General features: G+C 37.3%; 2 protein-coding genes across 5 annotated transcripts; both read left to right on the plus strand.

The window, feature by feature from the left end:
* The first annotated feature begins 1,876 nt into the window (after positions 1-1,876).
* On the plus strand, positions 1,877-8,925 carry LOC148698455 (26S proteasome non-ATPase regulatory subunit 12 homolog A-like). Of its 4 annotated transcripts, none has more exons than XM_088683649.1 (13): positions 1,877-2,025; positions 2,699-2,766; positions 2,866-3,060; positions 4,926-5,033; positions 5,138-5,242; positions 5,367-5,423; positions 5,546-5,742; positions 6,828-6,927; positions 7,188-7,300; positions 7,413-7,566; positions 7,651-7,728; positions 8,339-8,590; positions 8,681-8,925. In XM_088683649.1, the coding sequence occupies exons 2-12, from the start codon at positions 2,764-2,766 to the stop codon at positions 8,555-8,557; spliced, it is 1,329 nt and encodes a 442-aa protein (XP_088539775.1). In that variant the 5' UTR covers positions 1,877-2,025; positions 2,699-2,763; the 3' UTR covers positions 8,558-8,590; positions 8,681-8,925. The 4 variants fall into 4 exon arrangements, with proteins under 4 accessions (XP_088539775.1, XP_088539784.1, XP_088539781.1 ...); XM_088683658.1 differs by having other exon boundaries at positions 2,707-2,766; XM_088683655.1 differs by having other exon boundaries at positions 2,006-2,149.
* A 2,690-nt stretch (positions 8,926-11,615) lies between these two features.
* On the plus strand, positions 11,616-15,952 carry LOC148698456 (ALG6, ALG8 glycosyltransferase family). The gene is made up of 4 exons (XM_088683663.1): positions 11,616-12,560; positions 13,933-14,139; positions 14,684-14,921; positions 15,500-15,952. The coding sequence occupies exons 1-4, from the start codon at positions 11,805-11,807 to the stop codon at positions 15,901-15,903; spliced, it is 1,605 nt and encodes a 534-aa protein (XP_088539789.1). The 5' UTR covers positions 11,616-11,804; the 3' UTR covers positions 15,904-15,952.
* The last annotated feature ends 7,767 nt before the right edge of the window (positions 15,953-23,719 follow it).

Genomic DNA, 23,719 nt, shown 5'->3' on the forward strand with positions numbered 1-23,719 from the left:
CCTAGTGAATGCTTTGTTGTTCTTTTGAGCAGCTTTTGAGGTGCTTGGCCTAGTGATATGTTTAGTGCTTCTAACGCTGATGAATTACTTCTAGTGTTGATGAGGTGCTTCATGTGGTAATTGAAGCTCTTCCTACGGTTGTTGAAGTTATTCCAATGACTGTGAATGCTTTTCTAGACAGTCAAATGTTTCCCTAGTAGACGAAGTGTTTTCCTCGGTGTTGAAGAAGTTTTTCCCTTACCGTTGATGAAGTGTTTCCCTAGCTAACGAAGTGTTTCCCTTGCTGATAAAGTGTTTCCTTCGGCCCTGTCAAAGTGTTTCCTTTGGCGCTGTCAAAGTGCTTCCCTCACTACTTTCGGTGGCTTTGAGGAGTATTTTTTAAACTAACAAACACTAGGAACGAGTGATAATCTTATAAGTTACGACTTGCACGAATGATGTATGGTGTGAAAGCTAAAAACCACTAGTTTGGCATGAAAGAGAGATTATTCTTGGATGTATAGTTTTGAAGTAGCTAATCTAAGGTTTCTAATGGTTTGGTGGTTTTGTAGGAGCTAAGGAAGCTTATTGGAAGGCTCAGGATGAAAGGAAAGATTGTCCCTAAAGAACTAAGGTTTTCTACACTAGACAAAGCTTGCTATGTTTAATGCATTCTTGCCCTTGTCATTCTTCTTCCCTTTGCATAGTTGTGTCTTTAGAGCATATTGATTCCTTATATTTATATAGTAGTGATCATTCCAAGCTCTAGCTGGGAAATCTCTTGGTTTCTTCTCCTCTTCCAAATCAGCTAAGTCTTTCATTCACCTTTCCATTGCTGTAGCTACAAGTTTCCTTTTAGGTGCACATTGCCCAGAGTATCTTATTTCCCAGACCAAGTCCCATAACACCTTTCATGGACCAAGTCCACAACACCTTTCTTAGACTAAGTCCCACATCATGACTATCTTTGGTAGCGCTCCTCCATGCTTTCTCTCATCTTTTTCCTATGTGAGCTTGGAAAGTAAAGTTTTTTTTTTTTTTTTTTGTTTTTTTGCACAATGAAAGGGGCCATGACTTTAGGTAAACATGTGATTTGGTTAGCTTGACTTTGGGTTTTGGAAACATATGTGAGCTTGGAAAGGAAATTTTTTTTTTTTCTGCACAATAAAATGGGCACGTGACTCTAGGTAAACATGTGATTTGGTTAGCTCGACTTTGGGTTTTGGTTGTTTCCTAAGTATCCTAGTTAGTTTGCAAGGGAAGGGGTAAGGATAAATTTGTTTTCACTTAAGCCTTCCCACGTGAAACCAAAATCAAGGGGTTAGAATTTTGGTGCTCCCAAGTGGCCCAAAAGTCTTCCAAAATTTTAATTTTACATAAGTCTAGTAAACTTTATAACCATCCACAAAACGAACCACTCGACAAGACCCATTACATGACTTGGGCGCATTTAAGCATGTCACATGCTTAGCGTGACTCAAATTGATGTATTAACATTATAATAAGGCTTGACATGATAAATATGCATGATTTGCATGGACTTGACGTCTAATAGACTATTGTTTTATTGGTGTGATATGATCGTAATTTGCACACTCTTCATTTCATGTTTCATATGAATTTAAGTTAGACTTGTAACCCTTCCACAATAATCGGCCTTTGAGACATGATTGAGCTTGTAAGTTGGACCCTAACACCACTAGTTTAGAACAATCCAGGCACTGTCAGAAATTTAATCCTAGCCGTTCAGAACTATCCTATGGCTAATAGTGTACCACTTATTAGCGTATTTAAACAAATCAATTTTACATAGCCGTAGGATGATTTTCAAGGGCCAAGATGAAATACCTTGTATTGTATTATACAGATAGGTTCATACACGACCCAAATTCCTTTTACTTATCCCTCAATCAAACATTTTCAAGTAAAAGACGAAAAAAATCGGCCTCTCAAATTCTTTTACTTGTATCTTTCTCTCTCCGAACGCTCTCTCTCTCTCCTCCGCCTGTTTCTCCATCTCTCTCTAAATTCTCAATTATTCACAAGGTACGCTTAAGTTTATCTCTTTTAGGGTTCTCTGTTTGCTGTATCATACATTAAGAAATCTGATCGGCTTTCAATTTGGGGCTTTTGCGCTGTTTCGAATTTCGATTCGGGAATTAGAGATTGGGTTTGTTTGCTAACGATCTACGTGTTTAATTTTGTACTTATTAATATGATTTTGTGACCTCTGATTCTTTCACTCGGCTGCTCTTTTGTTATGTTCCCATGAAAACTAAGATTTAGGGTTTCAGGCCTGTGATTGTTCATATTTGAAGCGATTATTTTGGTACTTCAGTTGATTTTTGTAATGGGTTTTAGTTGTGATTGTATTTCTAATGGAACTGGGCTTGTTTTTAGCTTAATTTTATGTTTGCTTTTGAATTTGGGGCTATGAGTTTCTAGGATTTATTTTTGGGTTTTTTTTTTTTTTGCTAATTTTTTAAGGAATTTAGATTAGATTAATTCAGTTCCTTAGGGGATATGTTTGGACTAGAGGAGGGACGGACTGACCAGTGTGTGAGATATATCCTTGGAAACGAAAGGGATGAAGGGCGTTTGTATGGCTCAGATTTTGGTTTTTTTTCTGTGCCCCTTTAATATGTTGAAGTAAAACAGTAAAACTAAAATGATTATGTAATGTGTTTGCTTCATTAGTCATGATCTTATCGTCGTGTAGTATTTCAGGTTGCTTTCGTCGTACGAGGACTTTGCTAGCGGTTTCATTTCTACTTGAACTTTACAATGGTAAGCCATTTCTTCTTCCCAGATCTAAAACTCTAATCTTTCAACAGTTTTTGTCGACCCTGAATTGTTATGTTTTATGTGGAATTTATTGAATTTCAGGAAGGAGGAGGCGATTTGGATACCCAAATAGAGAAGTTGCTGAATGTAGAGAAGCAAATGAGGCTTGCTGGTGATGTAGCGGGAACCAAGAAGGCGGCCACTGACATTCTTGAACTCTGCTTTAAAGCGGGTGCTTGGAAGACTCTCAATGATCAGATTGTTGTATTATCCAAACGTCGTGGTCAGCTCAAGCAGGTAAACTTTAGTAACTCTTAGATTCTTTGGCATCTTTGTTTGTGATTGTGTATTTTTAAGTTTGTGAATGAAACCATCCAATTAAAATATTGAGTCTTTGTTTAAATGGTACTAGTACAGTGCTCAATTAGTTACTGTTGTCCCTTACATTAATTTTTTGTGCTTTGAGCATTTATTTGGTTTTTTTTTTTTTTTTTTTAAAAGAAATAGAGTTTTGATCATGTATTTACATATCTATGTAGCTATCTTTGTCTTATGAGTTGTATATATACATATATTTGGCCTAAATGGTGCCTGAAATTGACATAACTCCTCACTTGGGTCCCTGACATTGAAAATCGATAGAAGTGAGTCCCTGAGTTTGTCCACTGTCAATCATTTTGGTCGTTCCGTGAAAAATCCCTGTTAAATTGAAAAGCAAGTGGAGGGGTTGATTGTACAAAAATGCCCTCAATTTAACGGAGGTTTTTCACGGAAGGACCAAAATGATTGACATGCACCAATTCCCTTGTTTGGATTGGATTCTTAGACATAGAAATTTAGAATTTATGCGTGGAAAAAAACTTGGAATTTGGGACCTCCAATTCCCAAGTTTAAATTCCATGTAAATAGTTGTCATTTCCAAATTTCCATGAGTGAGTTTAAAATAAAAAATACATAATAACTCAACAATGAGTGGCCACCCTCAATTTAATGGAGGTTTTTCACGGAAGGACCAAAATGATTGACATGCACCAATTCCCTTGTTTGGATTCATAGACATAGAAATTTAGAATTTATGCGTGGAAAAAAAAACTTGAAATTTGGGACCTCCAATTCCCAAGTTTAAATTACATGTAAATAGTTGTCATTTCCAAATTTCCTTGAGTGAGAGTTTAAAATAAAAATTACATAATAACTCAACAATGAGTGGCTACCCTCAATTTAATGGAGGTTTTTCATGGAAGGACCAAAATGATTGACATGCACCAATTCCCTTGTTTGGATTCATAGACATAGAATTTATGCGTGGAAAAAAAAAACTTGGAATTTGGGACTTCCAATTCCCAAGTTTAAATTCCATGTAAATAGTTGTCATTTTCAAATTTCCTTGAGTGAGAGTTTAAAATAAAAGATACATAATAACTCAACAATGAGTGGCCACTACCACCACATGTCACCACATCATCACCATCACTACTGCCGCCACCACCACATGCCGTTGTCTCCCACGCTCCTGCCGCCACCACTACCCACCGTCATCACCACCGTCTCCACCACCTCTACTAGCACATTTCCTAACTACTGTCTCTCATTATATATTATTGACTCTATACACATTTAACTCCGTATTTAAATTCCATTGTTCTTTTAGGTTAACCAAACAAGAAAATTCACAAATTCTAGATAATAAAATTCTGTCATTTCAATTTCTGTTATTTATACATCCTTAGTATTCTTAAGTTTTCTCATCCAAACGCAATTGAAGTGTTACTGGTATCTATTTTCCTTTCAGAGGAACAAATTCACTGCTGTGGTTGGGATATCTATGATTGTGGGTTTTTTTTTTTTTTTATTTAATTCAGAAGCAAAAACTAAAATATAAAAAATTCATTATATATATATGTATGTATGTATTTGTTTTTGTGAATATATATCTTTCATCATTTCTTGGTTGGAGAATATTGAATATTGGTTTTATTGCTGAAGACTGCTTTCCAATGCACATTTATCTGTGTTTGTCTTGGTCATAATTAAGTATTATTGGCATATCCTATATTAGTCACTTTCTGTGATAATATGTGTTCCAAGTTACAATTGATTGCATTCCCAGAAGTAATGTTCTTTTATTGTTATTGCTCATTCGGTTGTTTGTTTCCATGCAGGCTGTGACTGCAATGGTCCAGCAAGCAATGCAATATATTGATCAGACACCAGATATTGAAACTCGTGTAGAGCTTATTAAAACACTGAATAATGTTTCTGCTGGGAAGGTAAACTTATAGTAAAAAGCTTCAATTTCCTCCAGTTCAAATTATGCAATTTCAACTTAAATAATTTTTTGTTTAAAATTCTCATGAACACTGTTATTCTTTAGATATATGTTGAAATTGAGAGAGCCCGGTTAATCAAGAGACTTGCAAAGATTAAGGAAGAGCAAGGGCTTATTGCTGAAGCTGCTGATTTGATGCAAGAAATTGCGGTCAGTATGGAATTATTATCTTCCCTCTCCCTCCATGCTCTCTAGAGAAAAAAAAAAAAAAAAAAAAAAAAAAGGAAGGACAATGCATTTTTTAGCACTCATTTTTAATCGTTAATCTTTGCAGGTGGAAACTTTTGGCGCCATGGCAAAAACTGAGAAGATTGCTTTCATTCTTGAACAAGTATGGGTCTAATTCTTTTCAGATTACTCTTTATATTCACTACTCATTCATTAGTCACAACTTTTTATGTCTTAGTTCTGGTTCTCATTATGAGGCATGCTGCATTTATTTTTTTTTTGCAGGTTCGGTTGTGTTTAGACCGTCAAGATTATGTTCGTGCTCAAATACTCTCGAGGAAGATCAGTCCAAGAGTTTTTGATATTGATGCTTCAAAAGAAAAGAAAAAACCAAAAGAAGGTGACAATGTTGTTGAAGAAGCTCCTGCTGATATACCATCGCTCTTGGAGTTGAAGCGGATCTACTATGAATTAATGATACGGTATTGAGTGTTTTTATCCTATTCTATGTTTTTGTTCTGTATTTGTTTAAATGTTTATATTATCTTCACACGGTTTGCTATGGCTTGACTACCACTTTAGATTTTTTGAGGCTATATGATACACTTGACTCGTACATTTGTAGGCTTGTATTCAGACAAACATCTTAATATGCATGAAATTACATATCACGTGAATATCATGTACATATTGAAATGCTGTTATTAGGTAGTATTTGATTTACTATTTTGCCACTTGGGAATCTGTATGAGATTCCTTCTGTGTTTTTAAGTGCAAATGGGTATGGGTTCACCTGTTTCGTAGCTATTCAAAACCAATCAAATGAGGTTTTGCATTCCCAAAAAAAAGAGGTGGATCTCCCATTCCCTGATTGTCTTGATATTTAATTATATTGATGAATATGCCCTTATAGGTGTACTTTGTATTGGTGCTTTGGTATATAAGCAGTTCCATCCTAGTATTTTCAAGCACAAAGATGTGAATATTGGATTGCATGGGTTTCTAGGAACCCATTGCAATGAATAAGCATGGAGTTCCTAGAGTCTGATTTGGCCAAAACACTAGCTTCGTTCAATTTCTGACATTGTTCCATTCTAATGTTGTTTTCTGGCATGGCTCCATACAAACCACAACAGTTTTAAAGAACGAAATATCTGACGTGATGAATAATTTAAGTGTTTTTTTTTTTTTTGGTTTGTTCATAAGATTAGGTATGAGGTCCATGAATCCATGATTCTCGTTTTTAGTTTCAGATTAGAAGCTGAATGGCTTCCACATAATTATGTGAATTGTTTCTGTCTAAATAAATAAATTGCTGTTGGCAGCATTATACCTTGGATAACATATCAAAAATATCTAGCAACAAGTGGATGGCACTCTTTTGTTTTTGGAATTGGAAAAGCCTTTTTTTGTCAGACTCCTATCATCCCTTGTGTTGCATAATTTAGGGCATCCCGTGACTCAGAATTGAGAATCGCACATGATCACAACTAGTTGAATTCTACGTGATGGTTGTAAACCTTTTGACATGTAATGGATCGCTGATGTTCTCTTATTGCCTTTGTAGGTATTATTCTCACAACAATGATTACCTTGAGATTTGCCGTTGCTACAAGGCGATATACGATATTCCTTCTGTTAAGGAGAATTCAGCTCAGTGGATACCGGTAAAATTCACATGTATATACAATTATTAAGAATTATATCCTTTGAATTTAATTGAGCTTTTCTGATACTTTTATTCAGTTTTATATATATATTATATCCTTTGAATTTAATTGAGCTTTTGTGACACTTCTATTCATTTAGGTCTGAAGGAAAATCCCTTTAAATATTAATTGAGCTTTTGTGACACTCTATTCATTTAGGTCTTGAGGAAAATCCCTTTGAATTAAATTGAGCTTTTGTGACACTTTTATTCATTTAGGTCTTGAGGAAGATCTGTTGGTACTTGGTTCTGGCTCCATATGATCCAATGCAGTCAAGCCTTCTCAATTCCATCCTGGAGGATAAGAATCTTTCTGAACTTCCATATTTTAGGTATATTCAACAATAGCATATTAGCATCTGTTGCTCATCTCCCTTTGTGGGTTCGCATTTAACATATGCTCTTCTATGACTTATGATGTCTGCCTTTGTTATTATGCTGTAGGTTGTTGTTGAAACAGGTGGTAACTATGGAAGTCATACAATGGAACACTCTTTGGAATACATACAAGGATGAGTTTGAGAGCGAGAAGAACATGCTTGGAGGCTCTTTGGGTGACAAAGCAGCTGAAGATCTGAGACAGAGAATTATTGAACATGTAGAGTTTCCCCTACATTGCAATTTGCTCTTTATAACTGTTCAATTAGTAATTTGTTTCTGACATGTGTTACTGTTTTTTCAGAACATACTTGTTGTTTCCAAGAACTACTCAAGAATTACCTTGAAGCGACTTGCAGAGCTGCTGTGTCTGAGTATACAGGTTTGTTAATGCTCAATTGCATTTAGTATTAAATCTTTATTACGATGAATGATTTTTTTCAGATTAGCTACAACAGGCTTGAATATAATCAGTTTCAATTAGAATCTCTTCTAATTTCCAAGACAACCCCACTGGAAGCCAGATTTACACATTACAGCCTGTTGTGGTGAAGTATCACGCCTTAGTTTTAAAACATTTTGGTGTGATTTGCTTTCGGTTATAAGTCTCATGGCTCTTGTGCTGTGTGTCCTTCCCCACAGTAGTTTATCCATTTCTCTGCATCACTCTATATTCTGTCTGCACTCTTTTCTTGCTTTTATTGTGATTTTTAGTTAATCTCTACATTTCCTTACGTGTGTGATGTTTAAAGTCATAGGTAATCCTGATTAATTGTGATGTGTTGATGTTTGGTTTCTCTTTTGTTTTATTTATTGACAAAAAAGTCTGAAATGTATTAATGTATCATTGTATATGTAACATATTTATATATGATAACAGAGTTATCTGGATAATCTGACTGTTTAGGATGCCGTAGCTGGACTTATTTGAAATATTTGATTTTTCTTTTTGATTCTAGTTTTATATATAGCTTTGCCCCCGTCCTATGCAGGAAGCTGAGAAGCATCTGTCCGATATGGTTGTGTCCAAGGCACTTGTGGCCAAGATTGACAGGCCAGTAGGAATAGTCTGTTTCCAAACTGCGAAGGATAGCAACAACATTCTGAATTCGTGGGCTATGAACTTGGAGAAACTGCTTGATCTTGTCGAGAAGAGCTGTCACCAAATACACAAAGAAACCATGGTACACAAGGCTTCTCTGAAGGCTTGAGAAGACTCAGTATCACAAAATTTCAGGTTTCAGGTAGAATTCTTCTGCGCGTGGCTTGCTTTAAAATGGGTTTAAAACAAAAATGGATAATATAAAATGATGCCCCTTAAACCATTCTTGCAGGTAGGCGCAAATCTTTGTTTCGCGGACTAAAACAACTTTCAGATTCAAGCATTTGGATTAAATCTTTGTTTTGAACTGGGGCTGATCAGGCATGCGTAACATGTTTGTTTTGTTTGCGTTATGCTTGTTAAAACTAAAAGATTGTTGTAAGCTACGAGCACTTAGTTTGCTAGTAGGTAATGAAAGCAAAACATTGATGGTATCTGTTTTTTGCATTCGAAAGAGAAATTGAGTGTTTCACTTCACTTGTTTATGCTCTTTGGCTTTGTTAAGATTCATTGTGTGCTACATACATGGTTGCTGCAGAATATCTCCATTAGAATTGTGCTTTCAGAGTGTTTTGGGTAATGTTTTTAACGTGATTGTTTCATATCGATAACATTGCCAGAACGTCTTAGGTTTATGTTTCTTTTATCCTTGACAACGTGCTCCGCCCGCCCTTCGGGTGGCAGGAGCTGCGGGCAAGTGCTTGGTAACCCAACGGTCCAGTGAACCGGCGCGGGGCAGTCCAAGGACCTATGGAAGTTGGGGTTCGTCCCCGGTCAATGTTGGATCAAATAATAGGGCACCATAGCATTGACCTCTTTTTTAAAAAAATCAATACAATAGGGGAAATATCGTATACCTCTAGATCCGGACCTGGCAAAAAAATAAAAACGGAGGCCAAAGTTTTTAGTGGTTTTAGTTTTTAACTTAATTTGTTTTAGTTTTTACTTTTTAGCAAGCCTACACCAAAATCAGTTTTGATGGATCTTTAGGAAATGAATGTTGCCATTAGGTTTTTATCCGGGACCATTTTAAAACCCCTATTGCTACAAGGGATCGCAATGTGGGAACAAATACAATTTCTGGGTGAGCACAGTGCGGAGCGGTTTTAGGGTAAAATTGAAACCGAAATTTTTTTTGGTTTGGTTTGACCATGTGCAGCGAAATGAAATCGAACCAATCGGCTTTGGTTTGGTTCAATTTCAAATGGTTTTGTTTCGGTTTGGGCCTACTTATAGGGCCATTAAAAATTGGACTTGCTTGATAGGGTTGTTCCGGTTTGGGGTTTCCAATTTAATTCTTTTATTTAAAGTTTTTCTTTTTCAATTTGTTTTGGGCCCCAAATGTGATAGAAGAATTTAATTTTTTTATTTTTTATTTTTTTTTTGGTCGAACAATGGATCTTGTTAGATTAGTCATTGACGGGATTTGAACTCACGACATCATGCAAAGGCTCAACATTTTTCCACCACTATGGTAAATGACCACTTGCATGAGAGAAGAATAATTTACAATATCTAAAACCAAAATTGATAACCACACTAACCCAAATGCCTAATTGGCCAATCAATTTTTTTTATATATATATTTTATGTGGCTCGGCTCGATTCTACATATTAGGAACCGATACCAAATTGTTATTTTAACTTTCAGTTCGATTTCAAAACTACAAAATCAAACCATTATGTGCAGTCCGGTTTGGATCGTGTTTTGGCTTTAATTTTCGGCTTGATCGTCGGAGAGCATTTGACTTGCACACCCCTCGGTTCTAGCCTTACTCACGGTTGTGAATTCTTTTATAGGTAAACAAATTCGAGCATCCACACCACTCATGGTGGTGCGCGTATTTGGTTCCAGTAATCGGTGGTTTTATTGAGAGGAACTAAAAACCTTTCGACCAAATCACTCTATACTACTATGACTGCAGCAATGTCCCCACGGTGTAATTGCACCAACGAGGATGCTCCACCCATGGATAGAATTTGGAGAGTCTGCTACAGATTTACGCGACTGTCGACAAGTTCCGAAATGTCTCACAAAAAAAAAAGCACGCAAGAATCATTGACCTCGGGAAGCACATGAAGGCCCTAAAGGAAGACATCTCCAATTTTATAGAACCCGTAGCAGAAGCAATGCCTATTCAGACCACAACAAGAATTGTTGTTCTGTACTCACGAGCGAAGAGTTGACGCTATGCTCCTGAGGCTTCACGAAAGAAGCCCAAGAGAGCTCAAGAATCCTTGAAATTCTAAGACCTAGCCGAAGGTCCCACACTCAATGTCAACTGCATTTATGGGGAGTAAGAGTACCTGGGGAAGATCCACAAGGATACAAAGGTGGCATGCAAGAAGCCCAAGATGGTGGCAACTATTAGCAAACCACTTCCAATCGACTCCAATATCCTAACGTTTTCCGATCAGGATTTGGAGAACGTCCACTCACCCCACGATGACGCTCGTCATCAAGGTCTAAATTTCAAACGCAATGGTTAGCCGCATTGCAATCTCCAATAGCTCACGGACGTGCACAAATCGGAGTTGGCAGCCCTTCATGAAGCCCATAATAAGGGATACAACCTTGGATACCTTTCAAGTTAAGCACGTGCGAGACCACTGGGTGGTTGGGATATCTACAAGACCTACGAAGAAATCAACAACACCAACTTCCCTGTGCCATAGGACTTGTTGAATGAGATGTCAGATTTAAGTAAACTTATTATATATTGTATAAATAGTTATCTATTTTTTTCTTTCTAAATGAGATACATTAGTTCATTATATATTGTGTAAAATAATGCCCGTTTATACTTGAAAAATACATAATTACATTAAGATACATAAATTGCAAAGTAAAATGACATATAGAATATGAAGTATTAGAATATAATGAAAACATGGAGAACAAACATATCATGTAGGTTCTTCTAAGTATTCAGCTAGTCTTTTACAATTTATTGAAAATAAAATAAAATGCAAAATAAAAGTTACCTATTTTCTGTCTAAATAAGAGTTACGACCCAAGCGGGTGCCTAGGCGAGTCTAGGTAGGCATTTAGACATGTCTAGACAGGCAAGACGAGCGCCTAGGCGGTATAAGCGGTTGCCTAAACTGTCTAACGAGTGCACAAACAAATCTAAACGCCATTTCTTAATTTTCAAACATTATGGATTAATCAAGTGTTGAACGGCCGTCTACCACCTAGGGCCTAAGAGCCGCTAAACGGAAATTTTTAAAACAGTGGCTAAAAGCGATAGCCAATCCATAATTCTACACGCCTTCAAATTCCTGGTTTTTCCCTTTCTTTTCCCCTCAAAACTTTACAATTCCCGCAACTCGCTTTCCACGGAATTTTCAACTCCATGGAAGCTCAAACCGCCCCGAAACTTCAAAACCCTCCGAAACCCCGCAACCCCATCACAGAGGTATGGTGGTTCTTTGCCATCTCCGCCTGCGTAAAGCTGCTTCTGATCCCAGCCTACAAAAGCACAGACTTTGAGGTCCACCGCCACTGGCTAGGCATAACCCACTCTCTCCCTCTCTCCCAATGGTACTCCGACGAGACGAGCATTTGGACCCTCGACTACCCGCCATTCTTCGCCTACTTCGAGCGATTCCTTTCCGTTTTCGCCAATCTCATCGACCCACAAATCGTTCACCTCCAAAAGGGCTTGAACTACAGCTCAAACACAGTGCTTTACTTCCAAAGAATCTCTGTAATCTTATCGGATTTGTGCCTTTTGTATGGGGTTTTTCGATTGACTAGGAATTCGGTTTCGATGAAGCAAAAGATGATCTGGGTATTGGTGATTTGGTCGCCAATGCTTGTGATTGTGGACCATTTGCATTTCCAGTACAATGGGTTTTTGCTTGGGATTTTATTGATTTCGCTTTCGTGTTTGGAGGAAGGGAGGGACTTGATGGGTGGGCTTATTTTTGCTGTGCTATTGTGCTTCAAGCATTTGTTTGCGGTCGCGGCGCCCGTTTATTTTGTTTACTTGTTGAGGCATTATTGCTGGAAAGGATTGGTGAGGGGTTTCTGGCGGCTTTCGGTTTTGGGGGCTGTTGTTGTGGCTGTTTTTGCATTGGCATATGCCCCATTTGTGTATCATGGGCAGGTAATCTCTCCGGCTCTGGCTTTTTGTTTTTGAAATGGTTCTTTGCAATCTTCATATTAGTCTACACTACTGCTAAGAAACCTCATATTTATTCTGGTCTTTGCTTGTGACTTGTCGCTCAAACAATGAATAGCTCGGTGGTTTTTCCCTTCAAATGGAATTTTGAGGAGAGCTGAATATTTGTTAATACTTTGCAAACAAATAGTAAGGGACTTCTTAGGTTTGGCACCTCTTTGTACTGTTTTTTGTGTATCTTACTATTGGAAGATGAAGATCATCTGAAATATTATCTTCTTTTGTTAACTTGATTAATCGATAATATTGCATTACCATAACCCACAGAGTTTCCTAGCAACAGTAACGTTGTATTAGCATTTGTTGTGCGAACCATGAACATAAGGAAAGATACAGATTTTCAGTGACAGAAAACTGACTGGAAAAGCAGATAATATTGCATATCAATTATTATTCTGATTCATATTTTTTGAGAGCTAGTGACTGAAAATTGTTGCACATATTACATTAAGAACTTCACATTGTACAACTTTCTTTTTCTGGGTGGTATGGAAGGAGGGTAATAAGAGGAATTTTTAGGGAGAAAGGGGGAAGGATGTGGATCAGTTGTGGTATAGGTTTCGATTTTGGTATCCCTTTGGTGTTGTTGTCTTCAGAATTTTGATGTGGTTCTTTTGAAGCTAATTTTAATCGTTGAAGTACTATTTTTCGTTTGCTTATTCATCCATTTGTTATGAAAGAATAATTATGAGTATCCTTCTATTTCTTGTAGATTTAGCTTAGAATGATAAGTGGACATATAAAAATAATATGAAAGTTGTTATTTAAGTATCTGTTTCTACAATATTGATGAGCTCCACGAAACTGCTACCCCATTTGGAGCTAATATAGTTCACAGCATTAGCATATGAACCATATGTATCCGTGTCTTGACATTTCTTGGTGATGATTTAGTGTTTAGGGTTTAGTCCTTCCTTCCATGGGATGGAAGGCCTCTTAAGTTTCCCATATTTCTGTTCTATGACCCTTATATCTACAATATGAATTAAACGTAGTTAGTGAGGATAGGGATGAAAATCGAAACTCCTGCCTCAATCGTTTAAACCTCAAAACGTTGATGAAAGAAACTGTGGGAACAAAGGTATTCCACCCAGTCTACTGGTACTCGATGTTTAACAAAATGAAGCAAGGGAATGTACTATGCCAAGATAATTATGCAGTAATGTTGCTCTCTGATCGTTTAATAACAATTTCCATGCATCTTGGACAAGTCATTTAATTTTTCTTGTACCTTTACAGCATATGCCATCAATTTTATTCATGCATCGTAATTTGATTGCTGAACATTACCTTGCAGATGCAACAAGTTATCCACCGCATGTTTCCTTTTGGAAGGGGACTTTGCCATGCCTATTGGGCACCGAATTTTTGGGTGTTCTATATCATACTGGATAAAGTGCTTGCTTTCTTGCTTGGAAGACTTGGATTCAACATTCAAGCACCAGCAGCTTCATTCACTGGTGGGCTAGTTGGGGATTCATCCCCTTTTGCTGTACTACCTCAGGTAATTCTCAATGGTGAACTGGAAGGAGGTGCAATATAATAGGATAACATTTTAGTTTATCAAATCAAATGGGGAAACAAAGCCCCTTGGTTGGATGGTGCTGCTTGTTGACGGTTCACTTGTCTGCACACCGATACAAATTCACTTAAGTATGAATAGGTGGTAGGTTAAGGCTGCTTTGGTTCTTGTAATCAACGCTCTGATTACCTTACGCTCAATAGAACTAGCAAAGAAATTAAGTAATTAAAGACTTCCCAATGCCCAATTCAATTGTTTGCCACTGTTTTTCGGGTGGTCCACCAATCACCCTGAGTCCATGTGTCAGTATTTGACCTTTAGCTTGAGCTTCTGACCGAGCAGAAGGAAGCAGGCTCTTCATACCCTGTATGTTGAGTGCTGTTGATTGATGAGATGAGATATTCTACTTATCAGGCTTAGGACTAGGTTATCTTAACTGATCAAATAAGATAAATACAGATTTTTATTTCTTTCACATGTTTGATGTTTTTGGGACCTAATTTTTTGTAAATTGGTGAAATGGTAGGTCACTCCTGCGACAACCTTTATCCTGGTTCTGATTTCCTTAACCCCTTGTCTCATTAAAGCTTGGAGACATCCACGACCATCGTTGATTACCAGATGGGTAGCCTATGCATATACTTGTGGGTTTATGTTTGGGTGGCACGTTCATGAGAAGGCATCACTCCACTTTGTCATCCCCCTTGCCATTGTTGCAGTGCAGAGTTTGGATAATGCAAGGCATTACTTCTTGATATCAATTGGTATGCTTCTTCTTGCTTTCATTTATTTGCAGAGAAACGAGGGGGGTGTCCTTTACAGATTTGTTTGTGTGGGGGTTAATATGCTTCAGGATTGCGAGCTATTGCCAGATGCTAACTTCACATAAGTTAGCATTACCAACTGAGCTTTATCCTAGACCTGGCGTAAAATGTCAGAAGTTTAACCTAGCTGAAGTAAAACTGAAATGTGTGCATGTTGAAATAGTTGTCCCTAAAATGACTAAATATGTTATGGAACTGTTTTCTTCCTACTTACCCAGGAATATTGAAATTGAAGTCTGTCGTGACAAAATTCAAATGACAACGTTTTAAGGTCTCTAATAATATGTATTGCTGTTTAGAATTTTTTTGAAAAATAAAGTTTCTGCATCGTGATTTCAGCATTATATAGCTCTTTATTTTGCAAATTTTCCCCAAATCACAGGTACTGTTTAGCAACACTTTCGAGTGTAACTAACGGTATTCCAATTTAAGTTTTAATGTGGGTTTTTTTATCTGTACTATTGATCCTTGGCTTCCTACCTATACACTGAAAGTTCTGTGCCTTGTTTCATATGCAGTGTCCTGCTACTCACTGTTCCCACTTCTATATGAAGCCCAGGAGTATCCAATAAAGGTCCTATTGCTGTTACTACACTCCACGCTTATGTGGTTAGGTTTCTCTGCACAATTCACTAACGGGATTGCCCTTGAAACGGCAAACTCTGGAAAGAAAAAAGATGATGATTTTCAATCGAAGAGACGTTCTGTTGGAGCTGCCCAGAAAGGAGGGTTTGTTATTGGGTGGGTTCACTGGAGTTATTTGGTTAGTATGTTGCTGGTTGAGATTTGGGGTCAGTTTTTGCATCCCATCATTTTTGGTGATAAGCTTCCTTTTATACCCCTCATGCTTATCTCAACATACTGTGGAATAGGGGTCATGTACTCTTTCATTTGGCAATTAAAATGGATCCTTGATTCGTGATTGTTCAGGTTTTGACGTTATCTTAATTAATATAGTATTATGAAGTGAATTTTGGGTGGATTCTAATTCCTTTCCTACTAGCTCAAAATATTTTTTGCATATATGCGTATAAAGAGATATAAAGAGAAATTTGGAAAAAGCGTCCGTTTTAGAGGAGTTTTTGGGAGTCTAGCCTGCCAAGTAGTTTGACTTTTTAAACAATCCTTAATGTTAGATTTCTTAAAGTCAATTTTTACGTTCGTTTCCTGGACAATTCAATAGTTTCGGATTATTTAAGAAAAATTAGTTTTCGAGACCCAAAAAGGCTTTTGTCCTCATTTCAAAACTCTTAGAATGATTGTCATTTCATACGTGAAACAGGACTTAATTGACCTTGTACCTTTAATTGGATTTCTCAAGTATAATATTTGTTTGTTGTCGTTAGAGGTGACAAATCAATCTGTTGGGTTTGGAGCAATGAAAACATGGCCGGACACATTTTGTGATAAATATTTTGCCTATTGGACTGGATTTTGGCTTAAAAGAAGGGAAATACCCTAAAAGGGGACACTTTCTTAATCTTGGGACAGAAATCATGCACAAGCCATGTACACTATGCACAAAACCGAAATTATTGAAATACCCACATATAAATCAAGGTTCTAAAAGACGCTAGATGCTAGTCGGGTGGTGGGTTGGTGCCTAGACGGACAAGGCGGATTTAAGTAAATCTATTATATTTCATGTAAATAAGTGTCTGTTTATACTTAAAATATATATAATTTCATCATAAACTACAAAATATAATGACATATTTATTATGAAGTATTGGAACATAATGAAAACATAGGGAACAAACCTATTATGTGTGTTCATTTAAGTATTCAACAAGTCTCTTACAATTTATTGAAAAAAATAAAATTCAAAATGGATGTTATCTATTTGTCCAAGTGAGTTTCAACCAAGGTGGGTGCCTGGGCGGGCTAGGCGGGCACCTCAGTAGGTTTAGGCGCCATTTCTTAATTTTCAAATGCCTAGGCATTAATCGGGGCGGTGACTAGCCGCTCGCCTAAGCAACGCTAGGCGAGGATTTTTAGAACAGTGATATAAATACTAAAAATCATTAGCGCATTGCATCACTGTTCTCATTTGGAAGAGAGGGTTGTTGTGACACGCCCTGACCCCGATATCCCCATATACCAGGGTGGGCATATGTTGGTCGACACCTGAGGGTGACGAAGCCATTTTAACATGCATACAAATAAAAATATGTAGATATAAAGACTTACACCAATGCCGAATCGTGTTCAGAGCATACAACTAACAAAAAAAAAAAAAAACACCAAAGATCTGAACAAAGGAATGAGACATACATTGAAAAGACTCGAGGATACCTATGCAGAAATGCCCTGACACCAGGATCGTATGTGATGTGATAAATAATTGCACTCAAATTAAACTCTCTTATTGACAATTGCAGTAAAGATGTAAGTGGGGATTGTTCTAGGCCGGGGATTAGGAGAGATTGCTAATCTAATAAAAACTAACTCAAGAATACAAAAATAGGCTTGAAAACACTTAAATAAACTCAAAGACTCTTAACTAAACTTATACGACTCAAAACAACACAAAACAATCAAGTTGACTCAAACTAGACTCTAGGACTTAATTTGGACGAAAATAGAATTGGTTTTGACTCAAAACACTCAAAAACACAAATTGGACAGATTCTAGCTATTTAGACACAACAAAGAAAAGGGGATTGGGTTTTTGGACAAATTTAAAGTAAAACAAGTAACTTAAGGACTTAAACAAAGTTTGGACGATTTTGGGGAAAAACTATGGATGATTAGCTAGCTAGAGGATTCTTTTCCACACATGATACATTTGAACACAAATTGATTTCCAGTTGCTTTCTCAATAAACCATGAACCTCAATACCCTAGATTAATCGTGACATCACTAATTAACCCTCAAATTTTCCTTTAGTTATTGGATTGGATGACATCATTCGACAACCCAAAGCATTCTTCAAAAGTTTCCTACATGACATCATAATAGAGATACAATCAAAGATCATTACGTTCTATGAAAATCATAAGCATTGACAAAGCATTCGTAACTATGACATCACGATACTCATGCTAGGAATTTAACTTAACATGATTGTGATAAACAACCTTAACTACTTATGAATAGAAGTTTGTAATGATTATGTGAAACTCCCTTATATTCTAGCATCAAATTCAAGCATGCAAACTAAGTAGGCCTCCTTAATCAACATACAAGAATAAGTTCTCAATCAAACGGTTAAGTAAATTACATTCACAATTTATGAAATCACAACTGGAATTAATCAATTCATATCACAAATATAATCATGGTTTCAAAGCCTTCTCTAGCTAAAACAGGTTTAGCCTCTTATGTTCACAGCAAAACAAAGAAAACTTAAATTAAACATTGAAATAGACTACACCTAAAAACATTCCAACAATCCAACTTGAATGCAAAAACGTCCAAGGCTTTTTCTCCTATTCTTTTTCCTTGCTATGTTGTGGCACAAAGGTTTTAGGGATGATTTTGGATGTGTTTCTGGATTAGGAGTGGATTTGGGTTGGTAAGGGATTGCGGCAAAGTAGAGGAATGATGTATGGATGCGTGGTTGAAGGTATGAATGTATGGGGATGGTGGAGAATGAATATAGGTTGCGGCTATGAGTGGTGAGAGAGATGAATGATGGCTCAATTGTGTTTATGAATGAATATAATGTATCTATGGGTGCGGCAAAGTCTTAGGGAAGATCAATGAGACTTAGCTATTTTGTTCAAGAGCATTGAGGGTCAGAATCTCCTGAAAATAAGTAAGATAGATCAGAAATTAACGGAAATATGAAGGTGACATGCGGCAAGAAAAGGGAAGGAAAGATTAAACCCGAAATTAGGAGGTGCGGCATTGACTAGGATTAAAAAGGAATGTGATCTTGGGACACAAAATAAGGAAGAAACAATCCCTTTGCACGGCAAGGATTTAGAATGTAATAGGAATGTGTTTTAAGGCTGAAATTAGGTAAGGATTTAGGCTACCTTGTGTGGCAAGGAATAAGGAAAAGGAAAGGGGTACGGCAAGGGCTAGAATGGTGCAAGGAAAGTTTAGTTTGTGTCCTAGAATGCATAAGAGACCTTCAATGAAGGTCAAACCAAAATAGGAAACCTTGGCTTAACTTTCTTACTTCAAGTAGGAAACCTTCTTTGATTAGGAATCCTTCTTTGATTAGGAATCCTAACATCTTTAGGTCTTCAATTTCGTCCATTCCTTTTGCTCCAAGCATATGCAATCCATTCCAAGTCCAATTTTGCTCCAAAAGGCTTCAAAATGCACCTTCTTGCTACTTTAGCCATATGGACCTACAAACATACGAAAATAGCTTAAAATACTAAAATAACTATGAACTAACAACATAAATGTAAGAAAACAAGCTAACTAAGTCACCTAAATATGCTCCTATCAGTATGCCTCGCTTCTAACTCCTGAGGGGGTGCAAAAACAAAGGGTAAGTGGACCATAATTTATACTAATACTAATAATATGAAAACCATTTCCTTTCTAAACATAATAACTCCCTATTTTGAAAACACATATTTAGTACTACATAGTAGGATTTTTGAAAACTCTAGCATGCCATGAAAACGTTTGTAAAACCAGTACATATAAACCAGTGCTTAGAAATGATAATATAGCCGTTCGAAGGCAAATCCTTAAATCTCATCAATGATGTACTCTCTCTAAGGGTATCATAGTCGCGCGAAGGCATTAGTTGTCCATCACTCGAAGGTGAAGCTGTACGACATTGGGTTATGCTAGTGAAGAAACATGGTAAGCCCCATCACCCGAAGGTGAAGTTGTACGACTCTGGGTTATGCCAGAAAAGAAACATATAACATCACACACCAAGACTAGCCGTGGCTAGTGAAACTCGGGGTATGACATAAATATCTCACTACTTATTCGCCTGAAGGCAGTTTTTGTCCATCACCCCGAAGGTGAAGCTGTATGACACTAGGTTACGCCAGTAAAGAAACAAGGTAGGCCTCATCATCCAAAGGTGAATCTGTATGACTCTGGGTTACACCAGAGAAGAAAGAAATATATACTTAAATATCCTCAACTGTGTCCTATGGCCATAGATGTCTAATACCCGTGTTGTGTGGATGTGTTGTATGATAACCCACTAGATAAGCACCGAAAATATATCTCAAATCTCATATCAAATCAGCGGAGCTTAAAAGATCAAAGCCTCCTCATCTCATAAATCCGTAGTAAAACATATTCGTAAATCCAATAATTCATATTTGTAATCCATAGAATTTCATATACGAAAATCCAATAATTCGTAACCTTTTGTAAAACGTAAATTCGATAAATCATAATTAATGCATAAAACATAAAATCATGAAATCTTGCTTTTCGTAAATGCAATCCTAATATTTTATAAAAACATGCAAGTTAAGAAGGGGTCCACTTACAAATATTTTGTTGCCCGGGAGCTGCTCGAGTTAACGAGGATGGTGCCATTTCCCACCGATGCACCTAAACACATATAGAGGTCATTTAGTAAAAACTCTACTAAAACATCAGAATTTGGGAATACAGATAGTGGATTTGGATTTGGCACATCGAAAAACATAAGGAGGGACCTCGACTTCCCCTACGCACTGCCACGGGGTGGCGGCCCGGAAAGCCACACCCCATCGCACGAGCCGAGATGGGTCGCCAAAAAAGTCGCCGACGCTGCCGTGTACACAGCAGTAGCGGAGATGCATCTGCTCCAAGCACTGGCCATGACACGCACCCACGCGTAGACCCATTTGTGTCCCACGCACCGACCATGGAACCTGAGCATAAGTCCTAGTCGGGCCGGATCCAAGGTTCAGGGTTGTTGGGTTGGGCCAGGTTAATGTACTGGGTTTGGGCCGGTTTAGGGTTGCGTTCTAAATTGGATTTCTGGGCTGCGGGTCGGGTCGACCTGGTTAAGTTTGTGGGTCGCCAGAACCAATGAAGAATAAGGCAGGAATCGTAGGGGAAGTGGTTAGAATAGTGAAATGATTATTTTGCCCCTCGACTTCAAAGTTTCGTAAAACATTCATCGTAACTCCAAATCTAATTCCGTTTGCGCCCACGTGCTCGTAGTAATAAGTGCTACAAGGATACACCAAGGAAGTGAATCTTATGTGACAAGATAAAGAGATCAACAAAAGTCAACGTTTTTGTCTCGAAGGGCATTTTTGTAAATTCATATATTAAAATTATAAAAATCATAATAATTGGGGACGAGTCGTTACATGTCGAGAGATCTCTAGGTTTCTAGGTTGAGCTTAGATCTCTGAGCTCCAATTTCGAAAAAGGGAAGTCCAAAGAGAGGCAAGAAGAGTGAGTTGGGTTTTGGGTTGACCTCATACCTCTGATTTCGAACAAGGGGATGAGAGAAAGAGGTGAGAAGAGTGAGCTGGGTTTTGTACCATATTTTATATTTTGGCCGGAAAGTTTCATTTTTACCGACGACTAAAGCTTCAGCGGGCATAGTAAGGTAGTGTGTTTAGTTCCAAGTTCCGTCATCAATGATTTATGGAATAAATGAGTTGTTTGTAAGATGAATTAATACTTAGAAGTTAAACTAGGGTTTGTGTTTCATGTTGGGTCGTATAGGTTGTGGAACAAATTTCAAGTTTTGATGTGCTAGAAAACTGGGATGAAACAATTTCTGGTTCAAGTTTCCAATTGCAGAAATTTGTGAAATTTTTTCCATAATGTGCATGTGGTGTGCATAGCCACATCTTAATATGAGAAGCGGGAATGTTCACTAGTTATGATGCACGTATGTTGTGCCCCAGAATTTAGCGAGACTATGACCACAACCTAGTTGGCCTCAACGGAAAACAAAATAAAAAAATGCTGAAAGGACGTTAAGGGTCATGCGTGTCCATAAAATAACGATAACGAGTATCTTGTTTTCCATGTGCACGGTTAAGTGGCGGTTGATTTACATAACAAGATTTTTTAAACTGTTACTATAACCTTATATACATAACAATTATGTTTTAATTGTATCCACTATACCAATACGTTGCCGTTAAAGTTTCTTCCGCTTTGTGCATATCATGTGCATGTACTGTACATATGATGTGCATGTGGTGTGCATATAATGTATATGGTGCGTGTTTACATCTTTGATACTCTTCGCATTGACGCAGTTTACTACTTTTTCCTTTAATTTAGAGGCAAGCCCTGCAAATACAAAAAAAATCAAACAAGTTTAGGAAACAATTTTCTTTGATTCAGTTGGGTTCTTTCCTGCCCATTCAAACTGCAATTTTGAAATTCTTGAAATATTTTAACCCAATCAAATTTGATACCAAATTCAAATTAATGAATCTTTGATTCTTCATATAAAGTTTAGGGTCATTTATCTGATTGCGTCATTTTTCTGGTTTCGAAAAGAGAGCTGTGAGCTATGGGTTTTTGAGTTGAGCTCAGATATGTGAGCATAAGATGTGCATGTCATGTGCATGTCGTGTACATACAATGTATGAGTGAGCTTAATACGAAGAGAGCGAACGAGTATGCAAAACAATTTCATCCATATCCTTCTCCTTCCTTCTTTTCACTTCGGTTTCTCTCTTTTCGCTCAAATTTATCTATTCTCCAAAAGGCAACTAACCTTTAATATGTTTTTTCATTTAATTGCAGCAAAAGCCAAACCCTATTTTAGTGCTTGTAAATTTGGATCGGGAGAGGGAGTAAAGGGAGGGAGAAGACATAAGAAATGAAAACCCACATATAAATAAGAGAAATGATAAAATATAAAAAAAATCAAAATTGAAGGATTTGGGTCTCCTTCAAGAAACACCAAACCAATTACTTCAACTCCAAAAATCCATCAATCAAAAAGCAAAATTAAGCAAACTCAGTTCACAAAACCTACAAATGAAAAGGTAAAAGTCGAAGAAGATGGGTTAGAAAGAGCTCTTGTGCATATTCAAAATAGAGAGAGAGAGAGAGAGAGAGCTTGGATGAAGAAGATGGGTGGGTTAGAGAGAGAGCTCTTGGATGAAGAAGATGGGTGGGTTGGGGTTCTTCGAATTGGATTTGAGCGAGAAAGATTTTCTCTCTCCCCTCTTTGTTTCTCTCTCTACAAGATGGGAAATGAAGGCTGGAATTTTTGGATAACCCATTTATATGAAAAGACAATTTGATCATTTGAAGGTGTAGGAAAAATTCTATTTCTGTCCTATTGTTGTGCATGGAGTGTGCATGCCATGTGCATATTTGAAATATCCTATTTATGTCCCAAGATTAAGAAATTGTCCCATTTTGGGGCATTTCTTTAAAATAAAGCTCCCCACTTGGCCGGATTTTGCCCACCCAACGACTAGGAAAGCCAAGGTAGCGAAAAGATGAGATTGGCAACAATGGTGTACACAAGCGCAAGGAAGGGAGAGGTAAAATCTCTTCTCTACCCAAAATCAACAGCCATTTTTGGCTCTCTTCCTCCATTTCAAACTAATTTGACTCAAATTTCTTCGTCCCAACTTTCTTCCTCAATCCCTTTGGTGCCACCAACGTGAAAACCTACCCACCAACAAACCACACCAACTTTTATACCTCGTTTGCCGAAACAAAAATTCATAGATCCGCCACTGAATGGAATTAGACAAACAAAAGGCTTGAATCTAATTAAAACTACCCAGTCAATAAAATGTTGTCACATTAATCTATACAAATAGCAAGCCTAATAGCGTAAATTTGTAATTATGCATAGAATTAAAGTAATTGTCTGCAT

This window comes from Pyrus communis, chromosome 2 (assembly GCF_041283825.1).
Source record: "Pyrus communis isolate YQ-2024b chromosome 2, ASM4128382v1, whole genome shotgun sequence".
NCBI classification, from domain to species: Eukaryota; Viridiplantae; Streptophyta; class Magnoliopsida; order Rosales; family Rosaceae; genus Pyrus; species Pyrus communis.